At 48.3% G+C, this 25,679-nt stretch overlaps 3 protein-coding genes across 3 annotated transcripts; 1 reads left to right on the forward strand and 2 right to left on the reverse strand.

Moving 5' to 3' along the window:
* Positions 1–1,802: 1,802 nt before the first annotated feature.
* Positions 1,803–3,189, forward strand: MIND_00581700 (uncharacterized protein; the record flags this gene model as incomplete). Its single annotated transcript, XM_037362576.1, has 2 exons — positions 1,803–2,936; positions 2,983–3,189. The coding sequence occupies exons 1-2, from the start codon at positions 1,830–1,832 to the stop codon at positions 3,187–3,189; spliced, it is 1,314 nt and encodes a 437-aa protein (XP_037220497.1). The 5' UTR covers positions 1,803–1,829.
* Positions 3,190–3,464: 275 nt separating this feature from the next.
* Positions 3,465–4,964, reverse strand: MIND_00581800 (uncharacterized protein; the record flags this gene model as incomplete). Its single annotated transcript, XM_037362577.1, has 1 exon — positions 3,465–4,964. One exon carries the CDS (start codon positions 4,962–4,964, stop codon positions 3,465–3,467), a length of 1,500 nt encoding a protein of 499 aa, XP_037220498.1.
* A 14,678-nt stretch (positions 4,965–19,642) lies between these two features.
* Positions 19,643–22,078, reverse strand: MIND_00581900 (uncharacterized protein; the record flags this gene model as incomplete). The annotated part of the gene is made up of 4 exons (XM_037362578.1): positions 19,643–20,215; positions 20,260–20,493; positions 20,537–21,129; positions 21,406–22,078. 4 exons carry the CDS (start codon positions 22,076–22,078, stop codon positions 19,643–19,645), a joined length of 2,073 nt encoding a protein of 690 aa, XP_037220499.1.
* Positions 22,079–25,679: the final 3,601 nt, after the last annotated feature.

The following is a 25,679-nucleotide window of genomic DNA, read 5'->3' on the forward strand; positions in this document are numbered from 1 at the left end:
TTTGTCATGCTTCTCATGCGTCCGGCGAAGAGAGATCTGCATATTCGAGGTTGTCTACGACAGACGGATCCTCCCCACAATCTCCGAGTCATGTCCTGCTTTCAAAGCAGCCCAAAGTGACCCTTCAAAAGAACTCTTCATCCTCGCTCTCCTCCTCCACCTCGACGAAATCGCCGAACGGGTCCTCCGAGTCCTCGGCGCGCGGCGTCGGGCGGGCGGCCTGCGTCAAATCAGAAACTCGTATCAGGGTGAAAGAGCGGGGACACGCACCGAGGGCGTCTGCGCGTCGACGGTGCCGGTGGGCGTCGCGGCCGCGGCGGGGGTCTGGCCGTTCCCGGTTTGTTGAGCGGCACCCGCTCCGGGAGTCTGTGCGTTCCCGGTCTGCTGGGCCTTGCCGGCTCCGGGTGTTTGTGCGCCGGCGGTCTGACCGGTGGCAGTGGCGCCGCCGGCGCCGGGAGTCTGTGCATTGCCGGCGCCGGGCGTCTGGCCGTTGCCTGTCTGCTGAGCGTTTCCTGCGGTTGCGGTACCGGCGCCGGGAGTCTGGCCGTTGCCGGCTCCCGGAGTTTGCACATTGCCGGCAGCGCCAGGCGTCGGCGCATTACCGCCCGTGGCCGCGCCGTTGTTCTACACCCGCCATATCAGCCACCGCCCTAAGTGCTACTTCACAACGCTACGCACCAAGACGCCACCCGTGGCGGCGACGTTGCCGTTCCCGCCGTTACCGTTCCGGTTACGGCCCTGGCCCTTGCGGCCTGTGCCTTTGCGGCCCTGAAATTCACGTCAGCTGGCTGTGGGTAAGTCGACAGAGGACACACGGCTTTGCCTTTCGCCTTGCCTTTGCGGCCCTTTGCGCCGGTGCGCGTGCCGGCGGTGACCCCGGTGGCGGCCGCGCCGGCCTGGACACATTCTCGTCAGCATGCTACAAGAGAGGACAGGCCAGACGCAACGCACCGCTCCGTTACCCGGGGTGGGATTCACGTCGCCGTTGCCGCCGGGGGTGGGGTTAACGTTATTAGTGCCCGGCGTCGCGCCGGCCTGCACGCCGGTTCCGGCGGCGGCCCCGGTCGCCTCGAGCTCCCCGGTCAGCGCGGCGGCCTTGTTGCTGTTGTTGTTCTTGTTGCCACGCGCGGCGAGGTCGACGGGCGCAGCGAGGGCCTGCAGCGCGAGGAGGACACTGCACGCGAACGAGACGGAGACGGACACGCGCATCGTGGGGGTGAGATTTGAAGTCGGTGGAAGGTGGCTGAAGTTGGACTGAAGTGCGGCACAGCCGGGGGGTACTGCGAATAGAGGGAGGGAGCGGAAAAGCGGACGGTGGCACAGCCAATGGGGTCTGCCAACCGCGCGGGGCCTTATATACCGACCGTGGCTCCATGTCGCGTTGTGCATCCGCGCGGGACGGCGGTGGTTCGCGAAGTCGCGGTGCAGCGATGGCCAGCCCGCCAGGCAGGTCCGCAGTCGATCCTCGCGACTGCGATCACGAGAGAGAGATCGAACTTCGAATATCCCACGGAGTAGACCGCGATCAATCGGAACGTTATCGCGTCGGCGCCGGATGCAGCGCGATTCCCATCGTGCATTTCGGCCTGCCGGTCCCGCAGCACACCTCAAGACCGGCGTACTTATGTATCCCCATCGGCCCACGTCGACGGTCGAACCAAGCTTCTTCAGACTTTCGCCCGCATGGCAGCAAGTTTCATATCCACGGCTCATGATCAGCGGTTGCCAAGCCGCCGCCGAGCTGATCAGCGGCACCATTTCCTGATGTGACCATCGGAGGATTCCCACGGCACCGGCTTCTGCTCTCGACCACCACCAGCGGCACCACGATGCTGCCAAACGAGCTCCTCCTCGAGATCTTCCGCCTCTCGGCCACGTCGGACCTTTGCAACATATCCCTCGCCTCACGGAACTTCTGCGCGCTAGCGCGCCCCTTCTTATTCACTTCTTTGTACTTCCAGCCCTATGTCTTGGACGACGACGTCGGGGCACTCCGGTGTCCTGCTCCAGAACAACGAAGGCAGCTTACCGATAAGCTCGCGTTGTTTGCCTCGGCGGCCATAGCACCACACGTCGTCCTCGTCAGCGTGACCTCGGACCTTGTCTCTGACGCGCCGGCGCCGTTCTCCGACGATACCGACACCCACACCATGATTGCTGCGCTATTCTCCACAATGGCGTTCTTCAGCAACTTGCGCTTGTTCGAAGCGCAGGGCATCACATTCACAACTGCGTCGATCGACGCACTCTCTTCCCTTTCCGCATTCTCCCTCAAGCTCAACCACTGCTCATTACTGCCCCGCCTTTCAAGTTTTCGGTCCGAATTCCCCGCGGTCAAACTCCCCGTTGTCGACCTCACCCTTGAGAAAAACGGCAGTAGTCACTGGAGCTATCCTGGGCGCTGGCTAGCGGTAATGTCACCGGACGTATTGCAGGGGCTCTTCATTCACAACAGGTCTGAGCTGGAGCAGGCCGAAATTTCCAGATTCCCTGTCTTCCCTCATGTGACGCGACTGAAGCTGCCGCTCGACCCTGCAGACCTAGATGTCATCCCTTCCCTACTTGCAACCGCGTTTCCGAGTGTACAATCACTTGATATCGATTGCGAAGACGCGCGGTTTGCGGAGCTCGAACGCTATTCTCCGGGACTCCTCTTTCCTCACCTCACGGAGCTGCAAAGCCACGCAGGAGCGGCAGGCTTTTTCCTCCCGCTGGCCCGACCAAAAAGCCTTACGTTGCACTACTCCTATGCGGCGCCGCTGCTCCACTCACTCGCCACTCTCCCGCGCGAATGCCTCGCCCGAACCACACACCTGCAACTGTCGCTGGACGACTGGGCCTCCGGCAACCTGGTGACGGAGATCTTGAATCACTTTCCAGCCATGGAGTCACTCAAGTTAGAGCTAACAGTGAACGACGACAACGCGACGGGATCGGTGCGTCTTCCCTCGACCGACTCGCGCCATTCTAACACATACCCAGATACTTGCGCTCGTAATGGCGCTCCCGTCGTTCCTCCCGTCTGCGCTCCGCTCCCTCTGGCTGCACGCGGATGTCTCGGGCGGCTGGGAGAACGACGAGGTGGATGACGCGGGCATCCCAGACACCCGCGTCCTGCATGCACAGCTGGTGGCGCGGTGCCCCGCCCCTCCGGGCTGTGGACATTCATGTTCCGCTCTTCCGTCTTAAGTGGTCTGAGAGCACCGGATTCGAGAAGGAGCTCATGGGCTGGAAGGATTACGTCTATGTCGATGAGCGCGACCTATAAAATTTTAGGAGTTCCATGGGGGAGTCTACTTCATCTCGTTTGTACATATAGCTATAAAGGAAGCAACAGCAAGTAGAGGTGGATCATCGGATGCCACTGAATGGCGCAAGCGATTCAAAGTGCGATATTCATTTCGATACAGGAAAAAAGAGTCTGGATCGTGAAATGTGTAGTGAATCTGTAGTTATAGATAGAACTAATCTTGAAGGATACACAAGCTGAGACTTTTTAAAATCCGCTGCAAGCGTGCCGCGCCACGCATGTCCTGCGACGAAATCCTGCTTGGTGCACTGAACTCGGTGCAGAGCTTGGTGAGCTTCACTGGCATCCCGTGACCGACAGCTTGCAGCGCATTAGCGGCTCTGGAGGCAACCCCCTCGAGGAAGGGTTCGAGGCTGACAAGGCCGTCCCTGGCGTCCCGATCCCAATTCCGGTCTTGGCGCCGGCCGGCGGCGACGTGCAGGGTGAATGCAGCAAGGTTGGGCAGGGTGTCGAGCCGCGCAAGGTCCGCGGCGCACTGCTGAGCCTTACTGGGGCGCATGTTAAACGCGGTGACCAGCAGCTGTGTGACTGGGCTGAACGCGGGGGACAGGAAAGCGTGCTTGAGGTCGGCGTAGATGGTGGGCATCAAGGAGAGGGTGGTGATGCGTGCGCCGGAGCGGACGATGCAGGATATCACGAGTTGGATTTCCTCCGCGTCAAAATCCGCGAGCTCCAGCGTCGTTAGCGCGGGGAGGTCGACGTATTTGAGGAGGTAGGCATTGGTAAGCGCGCCCAGAAGGAGCGTGGACAGGTGGGGCATCAAGACGGGCGTCACCTCGAACTTCGGGTCCACAGAGCCCCCCCAGTTGAAAGCTGAGGCGATGACGAGCTCCTCCAGGCCGACTAGTTCCGCGAGCAGGGGCAAGAGCTCCTCATACGTCGCCGATTGCCGGATGGTCAGTTTCTTCAGCTGGTGGCGGGGAAACGAGAGATAAGGGCCCGTCAAGTAGGTCGGCGTGCGGATGGACAGCTCACGCAGATTCGGGGTGTCCAGTTCCATGTAGTATTGATTCGGTCTCGTAAAATCCTGTAAGTCGATGACAAGCTTTGTGAGTCGCGGACACTCGATGCGATGGTCATGGCTTGCGAAACGTGACCAGGGGGTGCTCTCCACGGAGGCAACGGCCCACTGCGCAGCAGAGTTGAATAGAAAACGGGGAGGCCTAGAGTGGCGAGGCAGGGAAAATTCCAGCGGTAAACCGCGAGCGTGCTGCAGCGAATCGTCGAATAAGGAGTCGCTACTGGAATTGAGGGTCCGGCGCGGGGGGTAGATCCGCGTCCACACGTGTGGGTGCGCGATCGCGATATCGCGCCAAAGTCGACAGACGGCAGTAATTCGGAATCGTGTGCGGTTGATTTCGTGGGGAGGCACGGAGTCCATGGCTACCTCAAACATCCGGCCCAGAATTTCGGCGGGGAGAGAGTTGACAGGGTACACAACGCTCGATAGGTCATGCTGGATGGCCGCTAGACGGTCTTCGAGGGTTTCTAGCTGTGGCTTGAGGGCGTTGATTGCGTTTTGGATGTGCTCCGCCTCGTCTCTCAGCCTGGATATGGCGGCGACATTGAGCGGGAAATCCGAACGCCGGACGAATGGGCGAAAGAATGAGAGGGCTTGAATGGCGGCGGCATGGTCATGGAAGACGTTGATCATGATGAGTGAAAGAGTGTGAGTGTAGCGGTAGACTCTTGTCGTTGTCAGAGTCTTCGTCAACGTGGGTGTGACGTGACTGTGACTGGTGACATCAGTCACGGTCACGCTAGAACCAAATCAACCTGTGTAGATTTGCCCAGAATAAAGGGCTGCTGGGTCTGAGTCTTGAAAGGCAGACCCTGACCTTAACAGACCCTGCCCCTTAACTTGAGTCACTGATATACATACAATATCTCTTACAATTTCTCCAATGTATACACTGACAGTTTTAATCACAATTTCTGAGATGAATAAATTTGAGATTTCAACAATGATTTCATTGTACTGTAAACCTACAGTTTCAGCAGTGGAGAAATGCAAATAGAAACAAAGAGAATCTATGTATATTTCTCCACTGCTGATTTCCTTTGTATCATCCGTGCTGAAACTGTCAGTGAAATCCTTTATTTCACTGACAGTTTCGCCACATTTGATGCGCGTGATATCATGACCAAATATATGCACGCAGATATGAACTATTTCAGGCATAGTTTCAGTGTCATAGATAGTTTTCACTTCACACTTGCTAAAACTAGTATATATTTGACCAAAATCAATCTCAGTTTCCAAAAAGTATATTCTGGGCAAATCTACACAAGTTGATTTGGTTTTAGATTCTACCAGAATCTAGAACAGTTTCTACTTCAAGGGATATTTTACCAAATCCGGTGTGACTGTGTGAGTCCTTATTGAGGTCAAATACCGGAATCCAGACAAATTTTGGAAATCCTGACAGGATTTGAGCCAAAACATCTTGAATCTAGAATCCAACCGAACCAGACCATTGACAATGTCTGAGGTCTGAGCGCAAATCCGGATAAACGTCAAGTTTTAACACACATATAAAACAAGATTTGGACTGTTGAGGTCATTTATAATTTCACTACTTAGCTTCTAATATACCCATGACAACCAACAATTAGACTGAAAATATTTGGTAGAGATTGTACTAGTATTTACTTGATTTTCTGCATTTTTTGACCTACTTTTAGTGTGTTGGGGGAAAAATTGAGGTTGAAGCAGAATCTGGACAAAATCTTTGTATTTTTGGTATGTCCGATCCAAATATGGACATGAGAGGTCCAGACCGATTTTCAAAAAAAAAATCTGGACAAACTTTAGCCAAATTATTTTTCAGAATCTGACCTCAGTAGGAATTTACACAGGTTTTAAGTCAGGCCATAGATCATGACTGTTGGTTCCTTGCTGACAAATTGGACCAATGCACTAATAGGATAGAGCATGGGTCAGGGTCGACCCGCAGGGTTTCAGGGTAGGGTCTGTCAGGGTCAGGGTAAGGTAGAGAGCGTGGGAACCCCGCACCTTTACAAATCAATCAATTGATGGCATCAGCGACAAAATTTGGGGTTCATGAACCAAAAAAATATTTTTTCAGTGAAGTTCAAGGTTTCTGAGGTGATATCCATGACTTTGAATGTATTTACACTAGCTACATATTACAATCCTGCTTCAAACCCCACCATTTGACTGTAGATACCATTCTGAGCACATGTAACAGAGTGTGACATCCTTCTAAATCTGGTAGTAACTTCAATTATACTTTCTTTTACCTTTGATATATGCCAGTATAGTCAGATATATGCTCAAAATAGGCTTGTTTGCTTTTTCTATAAATTACCTGTTTATATGGCTATGTTGTCACAATGAAGTCACATTGATGTCACGCTTTGGCTGAGGTCACCCACATCACAGCGACAAAATCTCTGAGGTCAAGAAATCTAAAATGTACATATTTTGAAAGTTTGGAACCTAACTTTAATCAAGCATATCTGTAGCTCTCATTTCCACATGTTTTCAATATTTTTGGGTGTCAACTCTCTGTGTTATGAGGGGCGCATCAGCGCTGATCCCATCAGCTGACTAAAAGTGCGGGGTTCCCACGCTCTCTACCTTATGGCAATTTCTAAACCCGGCCAAACCCAGACCCTTTTCAGGGACAACCCGGAGGGTCCAATGAGCTGTTGCGATTTAACAATTCCCTATCTAAACTTGATTTTTGTGAGTTTTTAAGAGACAAAAAAAAAATCATATGTCACTTATGTTACTCATATGTCATATATGTGACATGTGACATGTGACATATGAGTGCACTGTATTAAATATGCTTGACATATTGAGGAATAGGCTCCATATGCTATATCTGAGCCAATATCATACAGCAAAATGTATCTTATATTGAAATTATTGTCCCAAATACATCTTCTACTTCTATGTCTCCAACCCGTGGGTCAACCCGGACCCGGTTGGACCTGTACCCGGAAGGGTCAGGGTTAATCAGGGTCAGGGTCAGGGTCGGCCTTCTGAGACCCGGACCCATACTCAACCCTATGCACTATGATTACTCCCTCCCTAAAAGCAATCCATGCTCATCCTTTTATTTCTACTTAGTTTATGATGATATCATGATTCAAATGGTGAATAAATAAAAACAAGTGGTTTGAATAGTTATTATCTAAGATGATGAAATACAGGCTAAAAGTTTAATAAAATTGTACTGCCACTAGGAAATCAACTTCAACCACAGAAGCCAATGTTGAGCATAATATCCCATCTTGTAGGGGTCTTTGGAAACCACTGTAAGATTTCATTTGATTCGAATAGCCCCTAGGGTTGTAACACATTGATTTTCAAAAGCATTCATATGATATGTGACATTCCTCTGATGATTGTACTCTCTAATAACTAAAGTTTGGTTATACTGATCACTCTATATTGCAGTATATAACTGCAGGGCACAATTAGCTATCAACAAAAAAGTTCCTTTTCTGGACACTGTGTCAGATGTGACTTTGGGGGGCTTAAACACTAAAGATATATAAACAGGGAAGTCTGTAAGTAAGTGCCATGTGTAAAGTGCATATGGTAAGTAACAAACAAGAGAACATACAGAGATATATAAGCAACAAGACTGAGGAACAAGGTAACTGGAATGATGAAACAATGTGCCATGACCAGTCTGCAGGCCGAGATGGTTATCAGATGCACAGATATGACAACTACTCCCAGACTTCCTCCCAACGGGTGAACTGATGATTTGGACGCCCTGAGCCTAACACTGACACTTTCCCTTGGTGTGATTGGTGATTTGTAGAATGTAAAACTTGTTTCTGAATTAACAATTTACAAAATGGAATTTTTGATGCTGGACAACAGCTGTCAGAATGGCTGTATTCAGTTAAAATATTCCAGTATAGGTTGTAACTTGTGCCATGAGAATCAATAATCAACCAAAATATGGTACTCACCAGTGCAAACATTCCTGTATGGATAAAACCTGCAGAAAGATAGCAGAAATTTCTTGTATATCATGTGTTGTTTTTCCATAGTTTGGAAGAAGACAGGAAGGACATGAGCCTGAGACTAAGCCTGTGAAGTACAGCAAATTGTGCTGAGAAAAGGTAGATCTTAGAGCTTCAATATTTGATGAAACATTAATTTCACTAAGTTTAGCATACACCAGGATCTCATAGTGTATATATATTTCTTCATCATCTGCAGAGAGTGGAATTTGCCCCTGAGGATCCCATGCCCAGAAGTAGAGATTTTGTGCAGCTGGAAGTGTAATAAAACACAGAGATTGATGGAATGTAGGCTTTAAATTTTTTATAATCAGATATATCTCTGCTGTGCAGGCATCTGACATGAATGTTCCTGCTAGTTGACAGTCTTTCCAGTTTTCAACTAAATTGATGTCTAGCTGAACACCTTCAGTAAGATCTGTGCGGCTTAGACTCATAAATATCAATATAACAACTGCTTACATGCTAGATATATTTGATGAGAATGCCAGTGTTTGTTTATACAAATTCTAAATTCACATACCAGTGGGAGAGTGAACATGATTTGTTGCAATAGATATTGCCTCTCCTACAACTTTTGTACCAGTATTTCTATCATAGACAAAACTAACCCCTGTAGTAAAATGCATAATATTGCAAGAGTCAGAATGCAGATCTGACAAAGCAATATGTACTGGTGATATTGAGTGAAATCACACAAACAATATTTCAAGTCATACCATGTGGTATTACTGCTTGTCTGTTGTTCTGATACAGAAACACAATACCAATCAGCGGCCTGTGGAAATATTACCTTCTGCATCTTGAAGTGGTCAAGAGTTTGGATCCTTTCTGCAGAATCATATTGGTATAGTCCAAGGAGAGGGATAACAATATCATGTTCAGCATTGATTGCCAATGTTCTGCTTCTTGTGAGGAAATGGAAAGTGTGTGTGGTAGAAGCAATCCATGTACTTGTATCTGCAATTGAGGAGGGGAAACAAGCAGGTTGATTCACAGTTCTTGTTTCAACTTGAATCATTGCATTTATCTTCAACCAAAAGGCCAAGGGATTTTCTGGACCCAGCTCAATCTTTAATTGGCCTGAGGCTGGACAGAACCATTCTCTATATTGTGTAAACTTAAGATCACACAATGAGAGCTGTAGATGCTCTGAAAGATACCGATTTGCTGCCTAAAGGGTCTTGTTAGTGACTAATTATAAACCAGCCAAGACACAAAATCCCTACATGGAAGAAATCTGTCTTCAGTTCCATTCAGTATAGTTGGTTTTCCATAAAAGTACAGGATGATTACCATATTCTAGTGAAAACTTGCATCAAGCAGTACATGATCTATGCTTTGTAATGCAACCAGAAATGGAATCAATTCTACAGAGCTTAGGGTAAGTCATTCATTGATCTTATATTATATTCATACCCTCATGATAGATAAGGATATTGTTTGACTTGAAGTGGGATGCCCCCAATAACTTTGGGATATACAATCTAATTTCAGTGAGCTACTATACTAGTTGCTGTTGCCTGGATATACTCTAGATCCTGATGGTTCATGGCACTTTTCTTGTACTATACCAATTATTTAGTTGAGCAGCTTATCAATATTATATTACATACGTGCATAAAGTCAGAGACTGTATACTTCATGATAGTGAACTTCTCAGAGCTTGGAAACACTTTCCCATGATACACAGTCATTTCCCCAGTCTTGATGATATTGACCTTGCCATTCCTTTTCTGTAGTTGTTTTATTAAGGAAATGGTTGCTATTTCAGGACCATGACTGATACGGCCCCATTTGATGGTTTCAAATGCTGGATTGTATTAAGTATAATGATTAACTATGGTGCAATTTACCATCTTCAAACTCAGTATCAGCTTCAGCTGCAGTAGGATGGAACACCTGGGTATGGTTATAGTTCCCTAAAACTTGAGTATATGTTCCTCCAGAAATATGCTGCACATTGTTGAAAAGGGCCATCCCATCAAATGGCCAAGTGACCATCTGGATGGTAGGGCTCCGCTCAGAAGCTTGGACTGGATCAGAGCCATTTGAATTGAAGTGCCTGTTTAGCACTGGCACTTTTTCCTTTCGACTAGCAGCGGCGGGTTTGAGCTTGGCAGGCGGCGACATGGGGGAAAGACAGGAAGAGGGATGCTGTGCACCTGGGCAAGGGTTGTGGTGTCATTGGTGTGAAGACCATATATTAATAACATATTAGCAGATGTGGCTTGAGTGCTCCAAGTCCGGCTGTAAATCACTTGGATCCCTTTTATTAAGGTCAATGAAAACTAAAAATGGTGCTGGCATGGCTTGGGCTCACCTGTTCTAGATCTCTTTATAGCATATCGGCTCTGTAAGCGCGCTTCCGCCCTTTCCAGAAGTCGTTGCCTCCGAGTCCCCGTGCGCCGTTACACCAGCCCTCCTCGAGCTCCGTCCGCGCGATAACGAGTCCCGTGCACGCCGCAAGCACCTGCCGCACTGGCAGGAACACCGCGTTGTACCCCGCGAACGCGAGGTGTGTCAGGACTCAGCACGAGCAGGCCCGCGAGCACCGGGAGCAGCGTCGGCGGGCCGACCGCGCGAGGCTCTTCACGCCTGGGGCGACAGCGCCAGGTGGAGAACAAGTGGAGAATATGCGTCCCGTTGGGCCGTGGGAGCGTCGGCGTTTCCGGACGGAACTGAGGACAGCTGATGTCATCAAAACGGTAGTGACATCATTCATGTGTCATCTGAAAAGTTACGTGTCACGGTGACCCTTCTTTGGAAGCAACGACGATGGTGTCGAGCATACCTGCGCGCCGGCTGCCTGCCGAGCTGGAGCGGGAAATCTGCGCGCTGGCGGGCTGGGCGGACGAGGAGACAATGCTTCAACTGGCGCTCGTCGCGCGCCGGTTCTACGAATGGCGAGTGTTGTTCTGTTGTACAGCGGATGGTCGGGTGTCTGACGGCGCTGCTTTCAGGATTATGCCGCTGCGCTTCCGTGTGGTGGAGCTTTCCAGCGAACAAGAGGCTGCGCGCTTCCTTGACCTTTTTCGCCAGTCCGACACACGATCTGCAACGGCGTTGCCCCTGCCAGCCCGGGACCTCAATCATGTCCGCCATCTCGCACTGGAGTGGGAGATGGAGCGCGCTACCGCTACGATCGAACACATCCTGGGGCAGACGACGCGCGTGACCAACCTCACTCTTTGGACGGGGAGCTCGAACAGGTCGCCCGGGTCGCCCGCGCCAGCGCTGCTTCCGGCGCTGCTGCCGCTGACACAGTTGCAGCGCCTCTCCGTAAGCGTTGAGGATCTTTTCGGAGCGAATGCGCATGGCGTATCTGTCCCGAGCGCGTCAATGCTCACGCCGCTGGCACAGCTCACGCACCTGCATACATCAAGCGACCACGCGTCAGCGCTTGTCCCTGTGTTTGGCGCGTTTCCGGCGCTGACCCATCTCGCATTTTCGGATCTGCCGGAAATGGAGATTCTCCGACAGGCACTATCCATCTGCCCGCGCCTGCGAGTGCTCGCTGTGGTGGGGACGGATGCTGAAGAGGAGGTGGAGGACTTCGACGACGCAGAATACGAGACAGAGTCTTCCGCGGACCTTGCAGAGGAGCTCGGTGACCCCCGGTTCTGTGCGCTGTACTGCGCCGACTTAGAGACCGATTGGACACGCGGCGCCTGGGGAGATAGCGTCAACTTCTGGACGAGGGCAGAGGCGCGGTTGCAATGGCGAGCAAAGATGCAGGAGGAAAACTTGGAGGGAGAAATGGTATGTTGTGCGAGCGCCATTTTTAGCCACGCTCTTGCTCATGATGAACAGAATTCCGATGAAGACCAAGAATAGCGCATTCTGAGGTTGCTCATCATGTTGTTCCTCCTGATGACGCAATACATTATACATATAAGTAATATGTTGCACTCGCAGATCATCCCAAACACTTACATATCTACTAGAAGCGGGCATAAACCCTGCGACTTGAACCCACACAACTCAGCCCCTCGTGTCACACACAACAATCAGTATATTGCGCTTGACGGTTGTGGGGCGGCCGCGACTTTGGGACAAGGGAAGAGGAGCGCTTGCGGTGCGGGGAATCGCATCTAGTAATACGTGTCGGTAACGAGTATCATGGCTTATTCCGTTTAACATTGATGCAGGCATCTAGCGCATAGCATGAGCTGTGATTTGAGACGTTGAGTACTTCATTGCTCGTTTGAGCGTCACCGCCGCAATTGCATTTCCCGCACAGCACTGGCACAACCACAACGCTGGCGCTCGTGCCTGGTAGTGGTACCTACATGGTTAGTGTCGAATGACAATCCAGTGGCACCCCTAATTACTGGTCTGACAGGTTCCATTCCGCTGCTTCTGGCACCGACACCGCCTTCGACAGCATTCGGCACTTTATATAGTGACAAGTGTGCGGGTTGGGTTATCCATCTAGTATTCACCGCACATTCAACCTAGGGTCCGGGTCCATGTCCGCTGTCCCGCATACCAACAGGTCCGCCCTGCTTCCTCTGTTCCTCCTGCTCATACAATATTCCCACACACCTGTCCCCAGCAACGAATGGGCCGGCCGCGTGCTACTTTGTGCAGCTGGTGAGTGCCATCGGTGAACTCAAAATCTGATATAATGCGATATTGACGGGAGTAGGGATATACCTCTATGATTTCATCAAGACTGCTCCTGATGAATGGACCTTCCTCTACTGGCGGAGCTCCCGCATCACTGCCGCGTTCTTCGTGTGTCTGCGCTATGCCTCATTATGCTTCCAGTGCACAGTTGTGCTGGGCCTCCTGATGGATCAGTGGACGGTTTCTGTGTGTTGTTCATGACATGGTTCTAGTGGTATGCTGACCATATCCCTCAATTTCAATTGCGATATATAGAGGTAAGGGTGTGGCAAACTGGATACTCCATCAGACTGACTATGAAAGATGTAATATCCTCAACAACATCATTCTGAGCTTTGATACAGGATTCCAAGCCTCATATGTAGGCAAGTGATCCTATATGCATATATACTTTAGTACCAACACATATATTAGCACTGCTCTGCTGGCGGATCTGGATCCTATATGGAGCCCCTAAACGATATCTCACAGTGCCCATCACAATGCTGGGTATCCTGCCGTGCATCATCAATATTGAATTCTCCGACCCATCTGTGTTCCCGCGGTGCCAAGAGCTCAGCACAATGCCCATACCACGGTCAGTACAGAGGATACCTTTCTTAGGCCTTCTATAACTATGGAATTTGGATGATACAGAATCGGTAGCATCTTTCCCTGCTAGCATGATGCATACTTCTGACTATTGTGTCTCCTAGTCCTATTTGGTCCAGTGCTCAGAAGTGTTTGGGATGCTATTGCAGATTCCTTTGTGCTGTACCATCTCTGGACACAGACAGATCACAGAAGTGCTTTGTACAAAGTGATTAGAGAAGGTAGAGTGCCATAGTATCTATCCAGAAAAGCAGTGGATGACAAATAACTTAGAAGTTAAAGATCTTGTGTAAGATTTCTGGGTTTCTCCTTTTCCTGATTTCATTATAACTGAAGGCTCATCTTTGGGATCATGACAATGGAGGCTGTGTTTGTTCAGATACCATCAGTATATCCCCATCCGAGATCGACAGTCTTGCTATCAACTCTCCACATACTCTATGGAGACTGCTAGCTTGAAGGATAGCTATAGCTAGCTTGTCAGACTGTCTAAGGCTGTACTGGTAAGAACAACTGTAGCTGCATTGTCAAGCCAGCATAGGTTGCTTGTGTTTTCTAGCTATAGGTGGTCTTGAAGGGCAGCTATAGTTGTTTTGAAATGTTGCTGTAGATGCTTTACGGAGCTGGAGGGGGCTGGCACTCAAATTCATGCTATATCTATACTGCCAGCCACCTATCCCACTGCTTCTTGGTGTAGTGGTATCATTGGTATGTTCTCAATCTTGTGTCTCTTCTTTTATACAGGCTCTTATCTTATGTAAGTACTGTGGAGATTTGTTTTCTTACTTTTTTCGGGGTCTTCTTTTAAGAAAAAGAATCCTTCCACACACCAGCCTTCTGTTATTCATATATTCCTATCTGAATTCATTTCTTGCATAGAAAAATTTTCATAAAGGGATTTTTTCCCTCACAGATCAGAGAACTCTTCAAAGCAGCTACAGCTGCTCTCAGTCACAGAAGGCAGCCCAAGTTAAGTTATCAAGTCAGCAACAGATGTTTTACCAAAGCAGCCCAGGCTATCTTCAGGATGCAACACTAGATTTACCTCTGTACATGCCTGTAGATATGTTCTCAAACAGCTAGTGATGCTGTAGAAAGCATCTGTGGTCATACTCAGAAAGCAGCAGACTCTATGGAGAGCTCTCCATGGAGAGTTGATAGCAAGACTAGCTATCTGCCCCATCCCTTACTATTTATATTCTTTACTAATTCTTCATAAAGGCCCGCAGTCATGCCAGAAACTATATTATGCCCTTTGTTGATGCGTTAGCTAGCTATTATATATTTTCTAGACTATACTAACAGGCAATTCAGGCTGACCTCTATTCTCACAACACACTTCCTGATTGCAGTCAGCAAGGGGAAATTCCAGCCTACACACTGGTCCCATCCTGCTGGGAATGTAAGTGCCTGGGCATGATACTATTTAAGTTATTCTGACTTGTTGTAGTCTGCACTACTCCAGGTTTACACATGTTCACTGAATACAACTACAAGAACCACAGATGATGCTGAGGCCCTGGGCCTGAGAGGATAAGCAGAGGAGCCAGGGTAGAAGTACATAATAGAAATGTCAATATATTCAGATTAATTAAAATAGCACTAAGTCTATGATTTTTCATACTCTAAGGTAATCTTAAAAGTAGACAAAATTTTATATTTATTCTAGTAGAGTGATCAACTATTTGTATTATGCTGTGTATTCTGGTAAATTTTCAGAACAACTGAGCAAAGATTCTGGATATATGAGACATCCATGATGGCCTGATTACTGATTTGCACTGACATTATAATGATTTAGGTTTATGTGTTTACTTCATTAGACTTAGTCTGTTATTTCATCATTGGTACATTTAGTGCTTGTTTATGATCTCTTCCTGGTCTTTCTAGTTCCTGTCAAAATCTGTAAATGCGCGGAAAGTGCAGTAACCTCAGTCTCCCGCTATATGGGATCAAAGACTCTATTAACTACCTGTAAATGCGCGGAAAGCGCAGTAACTAAGTACAGTAAGTATTTATATAAGTTAAGTAAGTAAAGTAACATACCCTCAGTCTCCCGCTATATGGGATCAAAGACTGAGGGGCAACGGAAAAAGGTGTCAGTATATATGTAAATGTAATGTACCTGCTGACACTCCCGGAACTCCCATGGAGATCATTATCACGGGCCGGAGCCGGGGCGGACCGCCATCAATTCCTGACACCCCCACTCGACCCAGGCCGTAGTCCCATAGCTAGACAGAATTTGTAGTGCTGAGCATGAGGTAGAGACTTGGTGAAAATATCTGCCACCATATCTTCTGTAGGATACCAAACAACTTCACACTCTCCATGACGGACCAAGTCATCTCAGACAAAACTATATTTTTGATTTATATGCTGTGTTCGAGCTCTATATTGAGGATCTTTGGAGAGAATGATAGCTGCACGATTATCACATCGTAGTTCAGTAGCTCCCTGTTGTGGTTGACCTATTTCTTCAAAGAATGATCTAAGCCATGCTAAATGTTGTCCAGCATTAGCAAGTCCAATAAACTCGCTTTCTGTGGAGGATAAAGCTACAAGACTTTGTCTTCGGCTTAACCACCCAATAGCTACTTTTGCAGAAAGAAATACATAGCCTGATGTTGACCTTGAAGTATCTCTGTCACCATTCCAGTCTGCATCTGAGTAGCCTATGAAGTTTAGATCCATGCCTATATCAGATCCATCATATGTCAGACCCCAATCTTTGGTAGTCTTCAGATATCTGAGAACTCTCTTGGCTGCCTCCCAGTGGCATGCTTTTGGATTTGCACTATAACGACCCAAAACTCCAGCAACATATGCCAAGTTAGGTCTGGTACCTAGCATTGCATACATGATAGACCCCACAATACTTTGATATGGCATAATTGGTCCATTTTGAACAAGCTGTTTCTTGTGGATTGTTTCATCATTTTCAGGATCTATAATAGACAATTGCTGTCTTGGAGCCATAGGTGTTTTGACACCATTTTGAGTATCCTGCATTCCATAGCGCTCTAAGACCTTGCTAATATACTGGGCTTGACTTAGACGGATCTGATGCTGTTTGCGATCTCTAGTAATTTCAATTCCTAGAAGATATCTGGCTGGACCTAAATCTCTCATTTTGAATGTAGATTTTAATGTCTCTTTGATCTGTGCCATAAACTCTTTGGTAGTTGTGGCTAGAAGTAGATCATCCACATAGACTAGTAGGAAACAAGTTTGTTTTCCTTTCTGATAGACATAGAGACAAGTCTCAGCATTAAGCCTATGAAATCCTAGTTTTAACAGTGCTGTATCAAGAGTATGATTCCAAGTACGTCCAGCTTGGTGTAGACCATAAACTGAACGTTTTAGAAGCCAGCAATATCCTTCAGGGAGATTTGCATCTTCTGGAGCTATCATATAGACTTGTTCCTGTAGTTCCCCATTCAAAAAAGCAGTAGAAACATCCATTTGATCTAGTTCAAGATCATATTTTGCTGCTAAGGCACAAAGGATTCTGATTGACTCTAAGTTTGCAGTTGGAGCAAAAACTTCCTTATAGTCAATACCTTCCTTCTGTAGATCACCTCTAGCAACAATACGGACTTTGAAACGAGTAATGTCCCCTTTCTCATCTGTTTTGATATTGGGAATAACCTTGGATTTTATTGGCTTGACTCCTTCAGGAATTTTTACCACTTCAATAACTCCATTTTCAATAAATGCAGAAATCTCTTCTTTAAATGCTGCTCTCCAATAGTCTTCATCTGGACCACTTCTAGCAGCCTCCCAATTTGGAGGATCACAAGGACTGCGAGTGGTATAAGCAACATCTTGCATATCTTCCAGAGTAGCTAAGAGGACAGCATGATCTGTGATATCAAAAAGAGCTTCTGGAATTTTATCTGCTTCTGAAGTTTGTACTGGCTCTAGATTTGGAGCTGAACGTAAACTTTGCGGACCTGAGGCAATCCGTTCACATTCAGCATTCTTATGTTTTGCAAGGACTTTAGGTCTATTGCTTCTCCTAGGAGCTATTTGCTCAGGAGGTATAACATTTGGCATCTGTGCTGGAATCTGTATAGGACCAGGGTTCTTATCTGGTGGTGGTGCTATAATAGAACCCCCCACTGAACTCTGTACTGGTGTAGATGGGAAAACAGGTATATCATCCTGATCATTGTCAAAATATGGTGTTTCCCTCTTACGCAATATCTGTGACATGCATTCAAGTTCATGTGTTGAATCATTCACAGGCTCCAGTTTAGGCTGATAATCAGTGAAATGATGATCATCATCAAACTTCACATGAGTGGCAGTGACAAGTTGTCCATAGGTTCCATCTTTATTGATAACTAAAAGATCATAGGCATTGCTGTTTTCATGGTAGCCAACAAATACACATCTTTGTGCTTTGTCCCCAAATTTCCTAGCCTGTTTTGCATCTGGAATTTTTGGATATGCTCTACAACCCCAACGGTGCAGTTGTTTGATATTCACAGGCCGATCATACAGTATTGTATGAGGAATGCGATAATTCTTAGAAGCAGTTGGGGTCCTGTTCAATGTGTAGGCAGTAGCTAACATGGCCCAAGTCCAAAATTTACGAGGTAACCTAGAATCAACTAGCATTGTTATAGCTCTAGTCACTAGAGTTTGATTCATTCTTTCAGCAACACTATTTTGTTCAGGTGTATATGGAGCTGTAGTTTCATGAATGATTCCCTGGTTTGTGAATTCAATTTCCATCTGATTAGAGGTAAATTCACCACCCCCATCAATACGAAAGAATCTAATCCAGCCAGGACAGAATTCCCAATTGGCAATATTTTGTTTGAAATGCTCTTCTGTGGTTTTTCTCCATTCCTTGAGTAACTTGTAGACTTTAGATTTCTTATCTGTAAGCAAAACCCAAGTATGTGATGAAAAATGATCAACAATGACAATCCAATATCTAATACCACCAGGACCTTCAGGTGTCACTGGACCTCCTACATCACATGAGACAATATCTAGAGGTCCACGAGCTACAGTTTGGCTGTTTGGTAAAGGCAACTTTTCATTTTCCCAATAACACAAGATTCACAAAGTTTAGGTTGACCTGTCAATATTGTGATTTCACCAAGTTGACCTTTCTGAACTGCCTTCTGCAGATGTTGCATATTTGTATGTCCAGAAATTCTGTGAAGGTGGTTGATATCAATAGCAAATAGTGCTTGAGGATCATCCTTGAGTGATTTACATTTTACATGATAAAGTCCACCATGAGTAGTAGCTTTAATCATGCGTTTTCCAGAGGCATCTCTGACAATACATTCATCACCTGTGAAAATACAGTCAAAGCCTTTCTTGGCCAGTTGTCTCACTGAGATGAGTGTGATTCCAAAAGTAGGAATATGTAGTGCTCTAAGAGAAACAAGAGTTTTTCCACGTTTGGTCTGGCATGAATGTTTCATAATGCCTACACCCCCAACCCCAGCGTACATCAGGCTGATGCTGAGTGGAAATGTCTAAGTAAGATCTCCAAAAAACCTCAAAACGATATATGGATAAGATCAATAGGATATTCCCGGCTTCCCATCACCCTGAGGTCAACCCTTCATCACTATGAGATCCTTGGTTAAATCTGTATGATACTTTGAAAAAACTTTACTATGACTTTGTGGTAAATATCATGAAAATGGGCATATACAATTAATTAAATAATAAAATGAAAATAATCATTTATCTTTTCTGGCGCTTCTTCTGTTGCCTTGGTGTAATTTTTTCTGGCCTGCCCCGCTTCTGACCAGCATGCTTGGGAATATACTCATCATCATCCTCTTCTGACTCGGACTCGGACTCGGACTCAGCATCATCTTCACCCGCGGACTTGCCATCCGACTCGACATCAACGAGTTGTGCATCATCCAAGTCTCCAAGTTGAGCACCCTGCACCACCTCCTCAGCTTGTCGAGCTTTGACAGCTGCCTCATGTGCCTTCTTTGCGGCCTCATCCGCCTTCTGCTTCTTTCGAGCAGCTGTCGCTCGCCGTTTCTCTGCGGTTTTTTCCCGTGCGGACAAACGGGCCGACCCTGCCTTGGCAGCCATCTCGGTGTGAAACTAGAGGCGGTCGGAGTGCTGCGGCTTCAGATTGTACAGGCTTCGTGGAAGGACCCGAGTAAGTTCTGCGAAATTGTGTACTGAACCCAAATTCAGCACAAAATTGTCATCGTCGACATGTTTGATCAGGCTAATGTCTCGCAGAGTGTCTTCTCGCTCTTGACGTTCCTTGGCCATAGCTGCCGGCTTGCAGTTGCCTCTCCGGCAGTCGTGCTGGACTGAGCAGCCAAATTCCACTGCTGTTCCTGGAATGACAACATATGAGGTAAGACCTTGCTCAGTAATCTCGTTTCCGGCTGGAGGTCGCACAACTGGCCAGTCGAAATCGGGATGACGTGTTTGTGTGCACACGAACTGCTGAAGACATATCCATGTTTGGCCACTGCCTCCCGAAATAATTTCCACAACTCGTCCCAGTGCTGTTGTGCCCCCTGCAATGCGCACAAATGCCCACCCATCAACTTTGACCTTGTCTCCCGTTTTCGAAGTTACCGAAAGGCCCTGCCGCCACGCACTGTTCAGAATTGGCTGACTCGGATGCTCTTGTGTCCAGTGCCGTGATGTGATGGTTTGCTGCCATGGTATTGGTGGAACGCATTTAAGCCCAGGAGACGAACGAAACCTGGCACCGGAGGATGGTGCGGTACCCAGCCAAGGTGACGCTGGAGAACAGGATCATCGAAGAGAAGTTTTTTCACTGTGTTGCCGGGTTCGGACCATCCACGAACCGCTTCGATAGCCAGTTGTTGATCTGAATCGTAGGCAGCGCTTGACTGCCAGAATCCACCGCAAACAGCATGCTTGATATTGTTCATGGCAGCAAACTTCATTGCAATATCACGGCTTGGTGCCTGGTTATTGCCTATTGCCGTTTATTGAACACATGCAAAAAACAGCATTGTAAGACTCCTGTGTTTCTGTCGAGAAGCGAACAGCGGGGCCAAAGCGTCGAATGTCGTCAGGAAGATGGGGAAGAAGATGGAGCTTGATTTTCGTCAGAATGCGAAGAGGCTCCACAGCATCCCACGCGTCGAGAAGGTTTGCAATTGCGATATTCAGCTCAGAAATATATTCCTCCATGTCATCGATGACCGATATCCAGACTCGCGCTCCAAGATCTGCTGCAAACTTGATAAGTTTGAACTGGTCCGGATTGCATATACCGTGGACATGGAAAACCAGGGACTGCATTATCGTTTTGTAATGTTTGCCGATGAGGTTATTTCGATACTGCATCATGTAAGCGCCACGAATTGGCGGTACATTCATACCACTGATATCTGTTGATCGAAGACGAATGGCTAATAGATGTCGCTCGTTGTCTGTCCATTTGTACGTGTTCAAATGATGCCAGATATATTTGATGACTCCGAGCAGGATGGTATGCAGAATTTCGACTGGTGTGTCTCGAGCTGGATCCAGGCCGACGATATCCAAGAGCGGATTGATTTTGTCGCCTGGTTGCTCTTCCAGCCAATGCTGGGCTGCTTCGGCGATCTTATCAACAGAACTCCCCGGACTTTCCGCCTTGAGTTGCGTTACCCGGTCGAGAGTTCATGCAATCCAATATTGAGTAAGTTTGTCTTTGGTTCCCGTCTCTTTCTGTCGGGTCTCTATTGCTGCAGAGCTCCCGCGCGTTGCCAGGGACAGCTGATGGCTCAACTCCGCCCGGATTTCGTCGGCTGTCCGAACGGGACCTGGTTCATGGCATGCATGATATACCGCAGGCTGGACTTGATTAATCTTCGAGCCACCCCACTTACACTTTCGACACGGAAAGGTGCCGTTGCATCCGATGTGGCTGGCCTCTTCTGACTGTTGTGGGTTGTCTGCATTCTTGTCATGAACGCGCACAATCACGGCAGCCTCTCGACTGGTTTGAGCGTTATAGCAAATAATGGGCTCACGCTCAGTGCCCTGAACAAAATCACGAAGGACAGCATTTAACTCGGCGGTCGTAACATGTTGTGAGGCACCACAGAAGTGGATATGGAACTCTTGCTTGAGGAGAAGACCGGGCAGGGATGTATTTTGCATGAGCATAACGAGAAATTTGTTATACTGCTTTGATTTGTTGCCTGAGACATCGTCGATCCACACTGTGACCCCCAGGACATAAGGATCGCGGTTTCCGCTCAGCTTTCGGCCAGCATTTGGCATTGGGGGGACAAATTCCTGTGAGTCGGGTGTCCAGATAAAGTCGGGACCGAACTCCATGATCAGATCATCGAAGTCAGCCTCGAATTGGGTGACATCAATCTCTTCCTCCTTGCCTCTGCACTCCCATACGCGCTGCTGAGCGTTTCGAGTTACAAGCTGGACATCGGCCGTCATCCTTCCGCGACGCAAGATCCATGCAGTGGGGATGACGAAGCGGCCATCGTGCAGGCGGGCGAGCTCGTTTGTCCACCAGCGGTGCTGACCGTTGGTGAACATTGGAGTCAGTTGCTCAGGCCTGTAGTCCAAGGCGCGTTCAGCCTGCCAACGCTCAGAAATGGGGCCGTTAACAACCTCCTCAGGGGTATAGGTTCAGATGTGGAGAAACGAGCGGATTTGCGAAGTTGCGGGAAATGGCACGACGGAGATTTGTGATGTAGAAAATGTTTCCCTGGGCGGAGACGATCTTCACTGGTGCGTTGTCAAATCCTTCGTGGACTCTCTTCTGAGTTTTGCGCAGAGTTTTCAAAGATGGCACATTTCGGACTCCCAGCCGCTTCATTATATGAAGAATCAATGTCATTTGGGCAGTCGTAAATCGACAACGAGCGAGATTATCCATCACATCGAGCAAAAGGGTCTGTTATAAGAATGATTTTGTCAGTGAGAAGTCCTGGAGGCAATTATAACTTGCCGTTTCGTTTGGCCATGGGAAGCAATCTGCAGTCTTGTCGGAAAAGCCTTGAAACTCGTCCATCTCATCCGTTTCGTCTTCCTGCTCAAACTCGGGATCTTCGTCTTTGCGAGGATGTTCTGGTTGATCAACAACGTTGGTGAGCTCGATGTTCGAAGCCCCGTATGCGCTGGCTATGCGGACGTTCTGAAGCTCGTCTTGCCGCTCCTTTTCGGCAAAACTGACTGCACAAGCATGGTGAGTCGCACTTTGAAGATGCTGCTTGAGACTTCGACGCTGAATATAGGTGCTTTTAGATTGGCCGTGGAAGTGGCACGCCCTGCACAATATGTGATTCGGGTCGGTGGGGTGGTCCTCGAGATATCTTTGTTCCTCTATCGCACGGTGAGCAGATTGCGCATGAGAAACCGCAGCTTGACTTACCCGGGGGCACAGTCCAGGTTTTTGTCTCGCCATTATCGTCCAAATTGACTGTGAGCTGCGCGTGACAGAACGCGTTTCCGTGATGCAATAAAAGCGCAAAGCTTGTCGTCGGTCACAACCAGTTTCTCTCATCCTGATCTTCCATGTCGACTCTCCTTGAACGCGGAAGAGCAAAACGCGCTGCCGCTACCGCCGCCGCCGCTCTCCTCACCAGTGATCCAGCTTCATCAACCAACCATCCAGATGAATCCTTGCCACCGTCGAGCCCTCCCATTCGAAGCCGATCGTCACCTGGGCCACAATCGGAGGACCAATTACCCCCTGTCTCCCAGTTGTTTTCGCGCCCTCTGGCTGTCCCCGATATGACCAGCTTCGCTGAGCATCAGCTCAAGCGTGTCAAGCTTACCACTGGCTCTGAGCGGGATTACCGACAGCTGAGTGCTGTATGTTATATATTTGTCGTGATTCGGGTGCTCAATATTGATTTCAGGTAACAAACCCTCACGAGTGGCAGAATCTCGAAGCCCTGGCTGTCTTCCAGCTTATCGACAAAGTCGACGAAATGAACGCTCATTTCAAGGCATCTAAAGCCCAAGAATTCGAAAGGAACTCGGAGCTCAGTGTGCGTTTTATGTGTTTGCGTCACGACATGGAAATTAAGCAGTGTGGCAGGGCGACATTCGGAACTTCAGTCGCGGATTTCTCATGAACCCAACCGTCGCGTTCTACAGTGCGGACAGCACCCTCAAGGTTCAAGTCATCGTGAGTCATTCCAAGTTTTGTATCTATTGCTCACATTGTTATCAGGACGCGATGTATAAGGAGAATATCAACGGCTTGCCACCAGCGAACTCCTCGAGTACTGTCAAGAAGAAGCTTGAAGCCCAAGTCGGCCACCAACTCTCTGTCGACAGGAACACAATCAAGGAATCGGTGTGTCCGTTTACCTGCATCACGATTGACTACCAACCAACGTGAGCGACAGCTTGCAGCTTCTCTGGAGACGGATGCCGAAACAACTGACCTCGGCTCCATCACCAGCGGCATTCTCACAAGCTGGAAGATGGAACTCCCACTGACGCTCCCCATGCTTTGGCGGATGGCAATGATCGTAAGTGTTCGCGGCTCCGATCAGCGTTCATATACTTACAGTGTTGCAGAGGAATCAACTGGTCGAAAACCCAGGGACTCCCGATGACTTCTGGCGGGGTATTGACAAAAGTCTGAATGAGTGCCGACAAGATGGACCGGGCACGCTCATATTGTAAGCATTGACATAATTTCTTGAAATCATTTCTTATTCCTCCTTAGCGCGTTGCAAGAGACATTTAAGACGGACATTACATCCTTCGGCAACTTGGCTCCCGACATTCAGCTGCAGGACGACATTGGTCCCCACAGCCCACCGTGGATCCAACGAATAAACAAGATGGCACCTAAGATTGACTGCCCAAAGATTGTGAACCTGAAGACCAAGGGGACGCGAAAGAGGAGCCGGAAGGCTATGGAGAATGACGAGGATCCAGAAGGCGATGGCGTGTAGTGTTTGTATTAGATAGCTTATAAAGACAGAATTAAGCTGGAAGGCTATAGAGAATGACGAAAAACCAGACAGTGATGGCATTAGTGTTTGTATTAGATAGCTTATGAGGACAGACTGCAGACTACATTCATAAGTTACTCACCCTGAATCATGAGCTTGTAAGGATATCCAAGTGTTCATTGCTGAACGTTGATAGGAGAGCTCTGATATCTTATACTTATCTAACCACTGATATTATTCTGATGATCCCAGTCCGATCAGCTGATGATCAACTGATTTGATTAATATATTCCCTGATGACATCCTCAAGGTCTTAGACTGATGTTTGGAGAGAACATCAGAGAATGTTTTTCACTGATATACTATTGACATCTTCTGGGATTGGTGGTGTATACCTATAGCTTCTGCATATGAATTATCACCTAATCTGACTTTTTGTGGTGGATCAAGAATTTTATAAGTTCCTGTTTCAAACCAGTCTAGATTTGGAGTCATAGTGGTTGAAGCACCAGAATCTATAATTATGGCCTCTTTTGCTTTCTCACTATCCTTAGCCAAATAAGCATGTAAGTCGGATGGAGCTCTCCATGCGGAAGCCTTCGGAGGGCCTTCGTGCGGCAGCATAAGTCGCAGGTCGCGACGTAGCGTCCGATATGGCGAGACATCTGCGGCCACCAGTAGTTGCGCGAAACCAACTCTAAGGTCTTGAACCGCCTGGCGTGTCCGGCGACTCGCGTATCGTGGCAGAGCTCGATGATGCGCCTCCTTAGGTCCTTGTCTTTAGGGACTACAACCTTGCCGCGGAAGTACAGGAGGTCGCCGGAGACGGCCCACTCGTCCGAACGTGATGAGCGGGGCCCCGAACTTGACCTCGGACCTTCAAGAGTTGCCGGGCCGCAAGCGCGACGGGCTCCTCTAGGTCAGGCTCACCGGATAGCGCTTCCTTGATGTCGCGGACAAGTTCGGACCCAGGCCCAGAGACGGTGACGGCCTCAAGCGCGCGAACGTGGAACAGTTCGGGGCGTAAGAGGGTGACATCCGAGTTGTCGTCGGAGATACCGTGGTCGGGCCGGCGAGAGAGAGCATCGGGACGGCCCATTTGGCGACCTGGGGACGTGGTGCAGCGTAAAGTCAAACCTGGAAAGGTACAACGACCATCGGGCTTGCCGACGGTTAAGGTGCTGTGCCTTTCGGAAATACTCCAAATTCTTATGGTCAGT

The sequence above is a fragment of the Mycena indigotica genome (genome assembly GCF_014461135.1).
Source record: "Mycena indigotica strain 171206Taipei chromosome Unknown Mind.scaff0005, whole genome shotgun sequence".
Lineage (NCBI taxonomy): Eukaryota > Fungi > Basidiomycota > Agaricomycetes > Agaricales > Mycenaceae > Mycena > Mycena indigotica.